Below are 14,005 nucleotides of genomic sequence, written 5' to 3'. Positions count from 1 at the left end.
AATAACAGTAGCAGGAAGTCTATTCAGGTATATACTGCAGCGTCTGCATACACTCGGTAGGCAGAGGTAATGTGTGTGTAGTACTGTATGTAGAGAACAGAGTCTCCGATTGAGGAAAGGGATTACAATAAGGATTTGGAACAGAAAAAGTGGCAGGAACGTGTGTTGTTGTTTTAACTTTCCTGTGGGCCGGGTGCTCCTTCTGCAACCCATGACACATATACTGCTTTAATTCATAAATAATTAGTAACTATCTAATCATCCTAGTCATGATTAGAAGGATTTAATATACAGTGAAACCTCAGATTGCGAGTAACGCGGTTTGCAAGTGTTCCGCAAGACGAGCAAAGATTTTAAATACATTTTTGACTTGAAAAACGAACAAGTCTTGGTTTATAAGTGCTGAGTATCATGTATCACGCTTGCGTTTCTTGTTTTGATGCCGAGCGTCACATGATCACAACTGAGCCAACGATTTTTCTCTATCTTGCTCTGCGGAATTGTGGGTATCATCTCCCCTGCTGGGTCTTAGTGCTCGTCTCTTACTGGTGTGATCAACATCCGTGCACGTGTGTACTGTTTGCTATAACACTGTGACCACGTGTGTCTGCGTAAAACATATTTTAAAATGTCTTGCAAAAGCAAGTCTCATTAGAAAGGTTAAAGATTAATTTTTTCTTTCTTTATCAGCCTGCTCTTTTTGTCTGTGTGCACGCGCCATTAGACACCGTGCCACACACACACACACACACATAGACCCCTCCTACTTTTACCTTCACAGACACACACACACTCTTTCTCTCTGCTCTACACAGATAATTTGTTTTATTTTTACTTTATGTTTTGTGTTAATCATTTTTATGTATTTATTTTTTTGGGCTGTGGAACAAATAATTTGAGTTTTCATTATTTCTTATGGGAAAATTCGATTTGATTTACAAATGTTTTGAAATACAAACCCGCTTCCTGAACAAATTATTCTCATAATACAAGGTTCCACTGAACTACGTTGTTAATATCTTGAAAATACAGTATAATCAGCCAAATGCATCACAAGATATTACAAACAGTAATAAGTCTAGGAATAAACAAAAAATGCCCTTTGAACTGTCCTGTGCACACATAGAGTCTTAGGAGCAACTAAAAGCTTGACAAAAATTAGCAATGTAGCTGTAAACAATACAGTATGTATACTATTTAAAAAAAATAGGGGGACACATAGGACTTAATTTTTTTTTGTTGTGAAATATATGTTATAGTTTTAGGAATCATGATCCTGTTTGGCTTATTATCCAGTTCTACTTCTACACGCTACTTGCACGCAGACTCGTTACGTACTTCCGCTTTGAAGTAATAGGGCTCGCTGAGTTCCGGTTTGTCGGCCATTGTTTTGGAGTTAAGAGGAAATGTTTAGAAAAAAGTGTGTTTATAGATTTCAGAGACAGCAGAAGGTATACAACGTACACTGTTGTGTTCTGCTGTGTACATCTTCTGCGAAGTTCAGCGGAACTTTAAGTTTTCAGTTTTCCTTCAGATGTGGACCTTAGAAAACGGTGGCTTGTGAACATCTGCTGAGATGATTTTTGTCCTACCAGCAATTCTAAGGTTCGCAGTAAACATTTTAGCAGTGATCAGATTATTGAACTGCAAACACCAGGCACGAAAAAAAGTTAGTAACTGGTGCTGTACCAGTGCTTTTTGCCTGGAATGGTTACGCCGTTAAAGCATCACGGTCCAGTGTGTGGGAGAGGAGAGAGAGGCCTGCTGAAGTGGTATCCGTCGAACCCATACCCATGGATATAACGAAGGATCAGGATTACTGTAGCGTTTCTGAGCCTTCTTGTATATTGTATTTGTTTTTTTTATATTATATGTAAAATTGTATTTATTCATATTTTTCTTTGTATTTTTAAATTTCTACTTTATGTATTTAATGTTATCTGTTATCCACCAACGCAATTTCAATTCTGTCTATGTCCTGTACATGTGGCAGAATTGACAATAAAGCTGACTTTGACTTTAATATGTCCTTATATAATATATAATAATATATATATTCTTATATACAGTAATATGGTTGTTTTGCAAATACGATGCACGCCAGTAACGTTAATCTGTGGGAGATCCTGGAGACAGCGATGGAGAACGTAGCCATTGCTAAACCGGGACTGACTGAGCCCTATTAAAAAGAACGCGGAAGTAGGTGTGCAAGTAGCGCACATAAACATAGGTCTGAGGGAGGAACACATTGGGTGTCTCTTGTTCCCTGCGAAATAGACTGCACAGGATATTCAGCCATGTTAAGTCCGGTTCCAAAGTACAGCGAGTGAAACTGCTCAGTTCCTATGGTACTGTGAATGATGTAGGGAACAAGTAAACAATGGGTCTTCACTTTGCCAGAAAAGTGGATATGAAAAAATTCATCGCTGAAGGGTGAAAAATATTCGAGCTTGAAAAGAGATGTATATATCGATTATGATTATTATAGAGGACTACATAATATTACCATGGTGCAGTAATCATACATTAAATTTAATCAATAAATCCTTGCTATTACATAGGCGTAGAAAACTGCACACGAAAACAATTTCTCTGTTTTATTTAATAATTAATTAATTAATTAATTAAATAATGTATTTACGAGTTAGGTATACACTTTTCAATAGTATACATTTCATAATGGTATCAGTTTTTGTTTTAAAACAAATTCAGCATTTAATGTTCTTTGAGTGAAATTTTCACAGTAGCTGCAACACGTATCTGAGGTGCTTATGTTACCATAGTAACACACAGAGGACGTGACGTCTGCGCTGGTGACCTTGCAGAGTGTTTCGAATGATGGAATTTGGTCTGGGAAAGTTCCCTTCACTGATCCCCCCTCCTGTGCAGGCAGTAGGGAGCACCCTTGAAGTACACTGTGGAATGAAACACAGCCATTCTTTGTGGCGCTCCACTGAACATTATCTATGTCCCATAATGCATTGTGTCCTGTGGGGTGTAATTACTTTATTTGCTTGCTGCGTTTTTCCGTATCTTCATTCTTGTCCTGTTTCCATGTTTTGCCTTTGTTCTTGTAATGAGAACAGCGGGCCTCAGCATGAAGCCTGTCAAAAATTAGCGCATGCTGTTTGTGTGAAAGATGTAATGAATGAAACAGGTGATTCTGGGAAACTGGCGGGAAAGCATCCTGCTTCTTTTTGAAAAGAAGTGTTTCATGGGACGAGTGATTCAATTCTTATATACAGTATGTACCTCCTTCTCCTTGTGTGTCTTTTCCTTTCACTGTCTGTCTGTTTCTCTCTTTCTTTCTGTCTCTATCAACTTCAGATCAGTTCAGAACTGCTGTATTGACATAAATGTCAACACAAAAAAAATCATGTTGTTCCCAAAGCAGTAATAAAACATTGATTACACAATTCAACATCAATCGATATTTATAAACATATATAAACGTTATTACTATATATTATAAATATATTAGATCTGAAATAATAACAGTAGGTAAACAGTAAAAAAAAATAAAAGACAAAAACAAAAAATCTATATTAACAACCACAAGTATTGGGTAACTATCTGAACAATGGAGATATTAAACTGTAAATCTGTCCTCTTCTGCCCCTCTACAGTAGTTACCTTTTTTCTCTCTTTGCCTATTTCTCCCTCTTTCTCTCTGTATCCGTTTACCTCATTCTTTTTATTTTTTTTGTATACAGTATGTCCTAGGAAATCAAACAAAAGTCATTTTTTTATTTATCTTGCTGACGGTTCTGCACATACATGTACAGTACATACTAAACTCATTGTTATCTTAAAAAACATTCACACATTCATTGTTTTTTTTTTGTCAGATTTGCATTCTCTGCGCACTTGTGGCAGATTTTGAGCTGTGTATTAGTTTAGCTTGGCAGCTGCATCCTGCTTCACACCCACCCACACCCCCTCCCACACACACATGCACACACAAGCACACACACACTCACACAACCTGTCATCACTCTGTCTGGAACAAAATGCTACAAGCACCAATCTGCTGTCCAATGCCACCGCCCCCATCCCACTCTCTTTCTCTATCACTTACTTGTTCTGTTGTTTATTTTCATCGCCACATAGAATAGGACAGAACTAAGGGCATACAATAAAAATTAATTTATCATAATTAGTGTATTAGGTTTCACAAAGGATGACAAAAGAGGCTTTATATTGATTTGGACATGCGCACACACACGCACACACACACATACACACACACACACACACCACCTCACTTGTGATCCCCAGATGTTGCAGTTAGTTCTCAGGTTTCAGTCCCTCTCCTTGGTGCTGAAGTCTGCCATCTGTCTCATACTCAAAGTTCATGTTCTTCTAAAAATGACATTTTATTTATGATATTGTTTTGCATTTTAGGTGATTAAAATGACTGATTTGCTGATGAAGGAAAATCTGGAAGCTACCTCCTGAGTTTTCACTGCTCACAACAGTGACAACATTTAAAGGTGTCCTGGATCAGGGGTGAAAAGCTACTGTATTTGGTAGATTAATGCACAATTAACTGACAGTATTGCTACAGTACGTCCTTACACCATTTAAAATTAAAGCATGTCATGCCTTGAGTCATATTAGTAGAAGAGGGCAAAATGTCGCTTTGGGAAAGTCCTTGCTCATTGCTGCACCGACTTTACAACTGACAGCTTGTTTGCCTGAAGGAGAAATGCTAATGCTAAAGTCCACCATGAATGACACCATGAAATCATTATATAGTAAGGTTGCATAAATAATATAAAACTGATCATGAACTCTAAAAATGTGAGTGCACCAATTGGTCTTTTTTTTTTTTTTTTTACATACAGTAAGCAATCTAATAAAGTTTGGTTCTTTAGCTGATGAAAAAAAACTGTGATACTCTTAGCTTAATCTACAGTAGCTAATCAGATTATTCAGTGTTACGAATTGTGTTTTGCTGACGAAATTATTACTATCAATTTGGATGTTCTGTTAATGTACGGTATGTTAAAAAAAGCATACAAAGCACATTTTATAGTTACCTTAATAATAAGTAAAGTATTATTCCAGCCAAATTTTGCATGATATCACTTTCAGTGCATTTTCTTATTACAGATACAACAAAAGTGTATGGAAGTGTATTATATGCAGTGTAAGGTGCTGACCTGTGGTGTCTGCGTCACACTCTTCTCTAAATAGCAGCAACCAGATGGAGAAAGTGGGCTTTACGGACACAATACTTTCACAAAACCATCTGCCTCTTGCATTAGCCATCCAAAATGTGGTCTCTATAGAACAGTACTGATCCCAACCGTCTCTCTCTCTCTCTCTCTCTCTCTCTCTCTGTGAGCCCCCGCAAGTCCATCTGGGAAGCAGAGGTCCCTCAGCAAGCTACAGGCACATTGACTTTTCCTCACAATACGAGATTATTCATGCTGGAACTGAATTAATCTAAGCCTTTGTATCCTCTTGCCTTTCACACCACTCCCTCATAATAAGTCCGTCCACAGGGTATAGAAACCAAAGTGAGGCACAAAGCTAACCTGCTATTGTTATTGTTGTCCCTGTCAGTTTCCCCAGCTTGGTTGTGTTCATTATAAATCATGTTGAGTAAATTAATTTAGGGATAATTAACACACAGACCGTTGGTGCTCACCTACTTTATCACTTTGACATTTTTCCTGCATACTGTAGATTTATATACATTTTACATTGTAGTACAGGAAGGATGAAAAAACATTTAATTGCATTGAATTGTGTGTAAATAGTACAAAGTATAAAATCATGCAGATACAGGTCATTAACTAGAGTTTATACAGAAGGGTATAAAAAACAGCAAATGTCCAGTAAGTGTGCAGAAATGGCTTCAAATCTTATAGGAAGGCTACTGTAAGTCATACAGTATGAACACTCTTTACAATTGTGGTAAGCAGAAAAACAGCTCCAGAATTCATAATATGCCAAAGGCTGAAGGGTGAGCAACTGCAGCTTAAGATTACATCAGAGGTCTGCTTCTGTCAACCAAGAGCAAAAATCTGAGGTTACCGTGGGGACAACCTTATCAAAACTGTACAGATTGGAAAAAATATGTCAACTGGAGATGCATGATCACTGGCAAATTATGAATCACGAGTTTTCTCCATGGGAATTAAGATCACGATTCTTCTACATGAATCTCTTTATTTCTTTTCTCCAAAGGATTTATTCTGTTTAAGTAAAAAAAAAAAAAAAACATGATGTCTACACAGGACTTTCAACTCTCTTGCTGCAGTCGCTTTGATCTGTTTTAGAACCATTATACTGTACTAGTGAATAAGCTGTTGAACATAATAAGAATGTAAACAATAATAAATAGCTTAATTAACTAAATAATAAATAGCACCTGTGCTTTTGGACACTCAACCAATTACTGCATTATATCACATGCTTAAGTTTATATCATTATTATTTTTATCAGTGAAGTAAATGTTGCTAAGTTTGATGGATAGTTTGTAATTAAATACATAGCTTAAAGCGTATAATTTATTAATGTTGATGGTTTTACTGCTCAATCTTAACATACTTCTAGTATACTGTATTTTTATGTAGCTTTTACTCTGTTCTCAGGAAGTCAGCACTTCCGGTTTAATTAACTAATGTGATAAGTTAAATCACAAATAAAACTGCACATGCCTGTCTCTTTTCAGAGTTTTTTGTCTGTGCACGTGTACCTTTTGTACGTTTTTAATCTAATACATACGTTGATAAACGCAACAACAGAATTATATGTATATTTTAAGGGGACACAGAGACCATGCAAAGGAGCCAATCAGAAACAGGTCATCAGAACGTACCCCCTCCAGCTTCTGATTGGCTGGTCTTGAGCAAGCAGAGTCCAAAAAGGTAAAATACAGTCAATAGATTTAAAACAGCTAGAGACTTATTGTATGTGTATAAAGGTGCTTCATGATTTAATTGCGTGAAAGTACTACCACATCCCACCACTGATAACACCTCTGACAATAGAGGGCAAGTTAGCCTCATATAAAACAATAATCTGAAATAAATAAGCAACAAAACCAACACACAACAATTTACGGTATGTGAGTAAACAGCTTTGGATATCCGACAACTGCAGCGCAGAAGCTCACGCTCACTATAACTAGCAGTAATAAAAGATAAATTACTAGCGTGGAAGCAATTCAGAATGATTTAGAAGCAATGAGACAAAGTGTTGTTTTGGATGACATAATGTTATCAGATGTGTTTCCTCGAAGTCCTGGAAGTGCATTAGTGACTGGTCTTGTCACTGCATACCGCCACTCCATCTTTTAGTGGTATGAGGTACCAAACCATAAAGTTCTACTTAACCTCACTGATTGGAGTGTAAATGAGAGGGACCCAGGAGGATCGGTGAGGCTACAGGGAGCAGAGGTAAAGAAGGTGCAGGATTTTAAGTACTTGGGGTCAACGGTCCAGAGCAACGGAGAGTGTGGAAAGGAGGTGAAGAGGCGGGTACAGGCAGGTTGGAATGGGTGGAGAAAAGTGTCAGGTGTGTTGTGCGATAAAAGAATGATCAGCGAGAATAAAAGGAAAGGTGTAGAGGACAGTGGTGAGACCAGCGATGCTCTACGGCTTAGAGACAGTGGCGCTGAAGAAAAGACAGGAGGCAGAGTTGGAGGTAGCAGAGCTGAAGATGTTGAGGTGCTCTTTGGGAGTGACAAGGATGGATAGGATCAAGAATGAGTTCATCAGAGGGACAACCCATGTTAAATTTTTTGGAGATAAAGTCAGAGAGGCCATATTGACGTGGTTTGGACATGTTCAGAGGAGAGATGGTGAATATATCGGTAGAAGGATGCTGAGGTTGGAACTGCCAGGCAGGAGGTCTAGAGGAAGACTAAAGAGGAGATTTATGGATGCAGTGAGAGAGGACATGAAGTTAGTTGGTGTGAGAGAAGAGGATGCAGAGGATAGGGTTAGATGGAGGCAAATGATTCGCTGTGGCGACCCCTGAAAGGGAACAGCCGAAAGACAAAGAAGAAGAACCTCACTGATTGGAGTAATTGTAGATTGTAATTATGGCACAAGACAATTGCTCATTTAAAATACAACTTCACAACTGGTAGAATCTGTAGGAATCTGTAAATATGCATCATTGACCTCATCCTTATAAACCTGCAGCAGATAAAAGGCTCATTAAATCACTAAATTGCTGCATATTTACAAATGCTCAACCCTTCTCCAGTTCTATGTCATCAGTCACTGTTAGTTTATCTGGATTGTGTCCATTCTGTGCCTCTGCTGTCCTCACTGCTTTTTTTAAAGTAATGCCAGCGACAATGTGACAAGTTGCACTTTAACCAATTTTCACTTGGCATTTGCCAATGCTTGTGAAAAAAGCTGCTATTGCTTCACAGATGTCTGGAAATATAGAGATCACTGTTCTATTACTTCAGGAGAAAGAAATCATACAGCAGCCTGGATTTTGAGCACATGAATGTGAGTTATTTAAGCCAACTGTGAAAATGCATTAGATCCAGTATATAGTCGTCTTTTAGTATTGTCATAACGTTGCTAAGGGTTAAGAAATTATATAATATATAAATAAAGAATGAAGTGCTGCAGAGCAAATGTAGACATGATAAATGACCTTTGTCCACCAGAGGACTTCGGCGTAGTCCATGGTGCCTATTTTACACCCCGTCTGCTTCTGCACTCTTACAAATGTGTTAAAACATGGCAGAGAGAAGGCAACTGAACCGCAGTGAATTAGCGAATGATATGCAGTATAATGAATCAGCGGTTACGTTATTAATAATTCATAGGTTTGTTTTTTTTTCCTGGTGAGTGGGCTTACAGTAAGTGGTTCCATGCTGCCATAATTTAAAATAAAAACATTCTGCGGTATTAAGAGCCACTTCATAACCGTGTGCTCAAAGAGTGAGTCTGTGTTAGGTAATGTTTATGATGGGTTTTATTTTCGTATTTATAATAATAATATTTATTAATTAATAGTCTAATAATATTAATATGGTGCTAATAATAATAATTGTAAATTTTTTATATGTATTCCCTAATGTTGCTTAGTTTCTTCCACTTTCTCTGATTTTCTTCCACACTATAAAAACAGGAAGGTGGCTGATTTGCTCCTAAGTGTGAATCGGAATGGGAGTACTCATGCCTTTTGTCACAGTTCCAACCAGGAATTACAGAAATTAAATAAATGATAACATCATATTAATAAACTGCGATATGGTTATTTCTTTTTGCACTACATAAGACCTGCATTTATATCATAGACTGTATAATGTATAAGGAACTGTATAAGGGTAGGTTTTTCCAAAGAGCAGGTTTGAAGCTCAACTGTGAGAGCTCTGGTCATCGTCTTGGCAGGAGCTGACTCGACCCAAACCCTCGTTAATCCATAAATGGTCAAATGAGAAGAACAAATGGAGCCTGGCTGTTGGTTAAACACGTTGGCTTATCTCAGGTACCACATTGACAGCATGCAGCTGTCACTCAATCGCCCACACCCCTAATTGTGCAAAATTCTATGGTTTAAGACAGTTTTAACTGATGAGTTACATAGATACCCCATGTACAGGTGAAATGAATGGAAAATAAAGCTATTAAAATTTATTTTTTTTATTAAGTTTTTTATTCTAGGCTGCAAACGTGTTTATTTCTGATGTACATTTGGATATTTTAATATCGGCGTCTAAAGTAATTGACTCACTTCGGAGCCAGCGGCTACTAGTGGCCAGTTGATGAACTGCACATTTTGGCACTTTGAGAACCTGAGTTTGCCCTTTGGTTTATATAATATGCCTTTGATTATATTTTCCTTAAGAATGGGGACTGTGTGGCCTCTGTGGTTTTATATGCAGTCTTATCTAGAATTTGTGCAGAATGGTGTAAAAAACAAAACAAAATGGATGTCCAGTGCGTGGCAGTTTTTTGTGGGTGATGGGCTACTGTAAAGCCTTGTTCACACAGGCGTTAAAAATCGAGCGTTTTTTTTGCGTTCGTAGTGTCCGGTAAGCGCGGATCAAGCGGCGAGTGTTGCACTCACATAGCAAGAGTACCTAACCAAGCAGTTAACAAAGGTAAATAAGATGTAAAGCTGATGAACATATCGGTCATGCTGAATGATCTTTGCTTAAAAAACGATCAAAACTATTCAAACAAATTAAAAAAAGATCCATCTCAACATTTTTATAGAATATAACATATACAAGATATCTACTGAATTAACAGATGAGACCATATTTAACTTACACAACCTTTAAACGACTAACCAGTTTTATTTTATTGCAACATTTCAATGTTAATTTTAGTGGCCATCTGGTATCACATAGGCAAGGTCATCTCTGGGCTGTTATGTTTTGTTTTTGCTGATTTTGCCTTATTAACAATATGGACAATAAAGAAAAACATATGGTATTCCTGGCATGTTGCTGAATCTGCTTTGAACTTTACTCATGCCTGCTGTTGTTCTTTCCTTACCGTGCTTCCTTATCATTGAGATTTGGATTTCTTTGTTCTAGACCTGCATGATTTACAATTTTTGTGCTTGCACACATTAAAAAAAAAAAATCGAACATCCATGTTGGAAATCAGATGATGGCAGTGTATGGGTTCCGTGCCCTGTCAGCAATTTTTTTTTTTCAACCACTGAACTGCCTTGCATTGATTTTTTTTTTTTGCTCATGATATCTTTCCCTTCATCTTTCCCAGTAAGCAATCCATTGATTTACTTGTTGGATGGGAGCCTGCTATGAGATATGCATTTATTTTCAATATATAATATCTTCAGAAAAAAAATAGTCAAATAAACTACAGTATGTATGTCAAAACGTTCATTCATTTATCCTGTACAGGGACATCAGGAGCCTATTCCAGGAGACTTGGGGCTCAAAGCAGGGTACACTCACTACTGGCAATTCAGGAACACCAATTAGTCTACTCTGCATGTCTTTGGACTGTGGGAGGAAACTCTCCAAGCACAGGGAGAACTTGCAAACTCCACACACAGACCCAAGGCGGGAATCAAACCCTCGACTCTGGAGGTGCTAGGCCGGAGTGCTAACCACTACGCCATTGTGCCGCCTGTGTCAAAAACATTTAATTTTAATATTATAGGTAGTTTTACATTTTGAAACTTTTTTTACTGACATTTTTTATGACTATAAAGTCTGCAGATTTTTTCCCTGGCAGAAACTCACTGCAACAAATAGCTTGTACCCAAGAGTACCTCTGTAAATGTTAAATTAATTTTCTCAGACCACCACCTTAATGCTTCTCTCACACAATTCAAACAGTTTTCTTTGTTTTATTATACAAATGTAACTAAATTATGCTATAAAAGCGTTAGAATGAGTAAATTAATATCAACCTTGGATTTAAATTAGAGCCATAACGACCATAACCGCTGCTTTATTCTCACATTCTGACCAATCAGATTTAATCTGCTCTATTTTCAAAAGTATTTTCACACTGCTGTTTTCTGACCCAAGCACATAACTTATATGTCCTAAGCCTTGAACTTACATATCTTGCAAGTGTCTGTTTATAGTAGGTGTTGTTTTCCAATAAAGGCAGGATGCTTCATTCATAATGTATCGGATCTATGCAGCGGGAAAACCTGTGTCAGGAGAATTGGAACACTGTTAATTATTGATCAGAGCGATGTGCTGAAATATCATCTCGTTTACCTTCTAGTGCACCTGCAACAGTCAAGCATCTGCACAGGTGATTAGAATATACTGTAAGTTGTGTCTTTCTGCTGAAAAGATCATCAGCTTTCCTTAATACTGCGATTGAAGATTCAAATCCGTAACCTCAACTAGACAGGCAAAATCACTTTCCTTCTCCAAAAACGTATTACAAATCAGCATTTCGCTTCAGATTCCAGCCTTAGAAGCCTTTGATGATGCTTTCTTTTGAAACATTCTCCATTTCTTTGCTGTCTGCAGGCATTTGGCCAGGCGTATTCTAACCAGCGGAAAGTGGCGGAGGACGGCGAGACTAATGAGGAGACGCTTCTGCAGGAGTCCGCCTCTAAAGAGGCTTATTACAAGAATCGTCTAATGGAGTTGCAGACGGATCTCGTCCTGAGTCGCTCCGTGGCTTCCAACACACAGGCGGAGAGCGAACGCCTTAACATGCTACTCCAGGACTTAAAAGAGGTCAGTAATTATATTTCACATATCTCATTTAGGAAGCTAGGGTCAGAGTGCAGGGCCAGTCAGTATACAGCATCCTTGGAGCAGATAGGGTTTGCTCAAGGTCTCCTTGATATTAAGCCTCTAATAATGAACTGACACTATATTAATTTAAACACATCTTCTGTTATATTAAACTTCCAGTTGCCTCAAACACTGTATGACTGTAAAACAATCCCTACTATCCGTTATGCGAATGGGTTCCCTGTTGAGTCGGGTTCCTCTCAAGGTTTCTTCCTTTTGCCGGCCTTACACATATTTTCTTACACATTTCATACACATTTCCATATTTTTCTTTTAATTCTGTAAAGCTGCTTTGGGACATTGACCATTGTTAAAAGCACTATACAAATAAAATTGAACAGAATTAAACAATGGCAGCTTGGCAGTCCTTGGGCTCGAACCCCTGACCTTCCGATTAGTAACCCCAGGTTACTGAAGGTCTTAACCGTTTAGACCTTCAGATACAATTTAATGTGTGATTTGCTGATAACTATTTTGAAACACAGCTTACAGTACCCCTGCTCAAGGACTCAAAAGTAGCAACTAAATGCAAAGTATTGCAGGGGTTTGAACTTACAATGTTCTGATCAACTTCTGAACACTGCTCATTACTCATATGCATTTGTATTGGCTTTCGTATTAGGTCAGGGCCTTAATTCACTTTGGTGGGCCTTGACCGGGGTCATCCAGAGTGCGTGCATCTGTGTGTTATTGTGTTTGTGTCAGCAGTCGTCAGAGACCTGGGGTGGTGTCACGGTCAGAGACTGTCGCCATGGGCTATTGTAGAGGGCAAATCCAATACTGAGCTGGGGAATAAGGGGAATGTCCTGAGGTCGGCATAAAGACACACGCCACACCCATATACAGTACACACACGGATCCTCTGTGGTCCTGTAAGAGTTCTGTAAGATTCAGTTAATTGCTAATTCTCACAAAAGAAAAAAAACATCTTAGATTTTATTACCTTTCTTAAAAAATGGTGACAGAAATCAGTGCATACCTAATTCTGTTATGGAGATCTAAGATCTTTGCACAGTCAATGCATTATTTGTAGATAATGATACTCAGATCACGTGACTGTTTCTGACATTCTGGGTCACATCCAGTGTCATGCTGGTGCACTGCTGCTGACCCCAGTGCATATGTGTGTGTGGGAGTGTATAGCCCCAGATAATCAGCGTTACAATAGCATCCTGCTGGAAAATTATTGTTCAGAAATCCTTTGGACTTTATAGTAGATCAAGCTCATTTGTGTTTGAGGATACAGTCGTACACACTAATCAATAACACTACCCCCTTTCAAGGTCACTGTTGAAAGTCTAATATAAAAGCCGATTATAACGTTCTGTAGTACTGAAAAGCTTCAAATTATTTTGAAGAACTATAAAGAAGTGACTGGTGGCGCAGTGGCTTAGTGGTTAGCACTGTTGTCTTGCACCTCCAGGACATGGGATCGATTTGGTTCAGTGTGCATGGAGGTTGCATGTTCTCCCCGTGTTTGGTGGGTTTCCTCTGGGTTCTCTGGTTTCCTCCCACAGTCCGATACATTACTGAAGAATATATTTATTAGCGTGGTGTAAAGTGTTGTAAGTTGGTACACAGGAGCCGGGAGAGGAAGAGTAGAGAACAGGGATAAGGACATCTCTGAGCTGAGCACAAATGGCTGCACAGTGTGAGAAAGATTCACTTCACTGTGTCTCTACAGGACCTGGCCAGACTCCAGACTCCAGACCGCCCCACACACACACACACACACACACATACACATACACATACACATACACACACGCTAGCTT

At 38.4% G+C, this 14,005-nt stretch overlaps 1 protein-coding gene across 3 annotated transcripts in view; it reads left to right on the top strand.

The window, feature by feature from the left end:
• bicd1a (bicaudal D homolog 1a) overlaps positions 1–14,005 on the top strand; it is a 42,361-nt gene that overhangs the window by 10,261 nt on the left and 18,095 nt on the right. For all 3 annotated transcript variants that reach the window (XM_053501143.1, XM_053501145.1, XM_053501146.1), the window contains exon 2: positions 11,958–12,170. In XM_053501143.1, coding sequence (XP_053357118.1) covers positions 11,958–12,170 — 213 coding nt within the window. The remainder of the gene's footprint in view (positions 1–11,957; positions 12,171–14,005) is intronic.

This window comes from Clarias gariepinus, chromosome 7, assembly GCF_024256425.1.
Source record: "Clarias gariepinus isolate MV-2021 ecotype Netherlands chromosome 7, CGAR_prim_01v2, whole genome shotgun sequence".
In the NCBI taxonomy this organism is placed as follows: Eukaryota; Metazoa; Chordata; class Actinopteri; order Siluriformes; family Clariidae; genus Clarias; species Clarias gariepinus.
The sequence above is the reverse complement of the archived record's forward strand: the minus strand, read 5'-3'. Positions and strand labels throughout refer to the sequence as shown.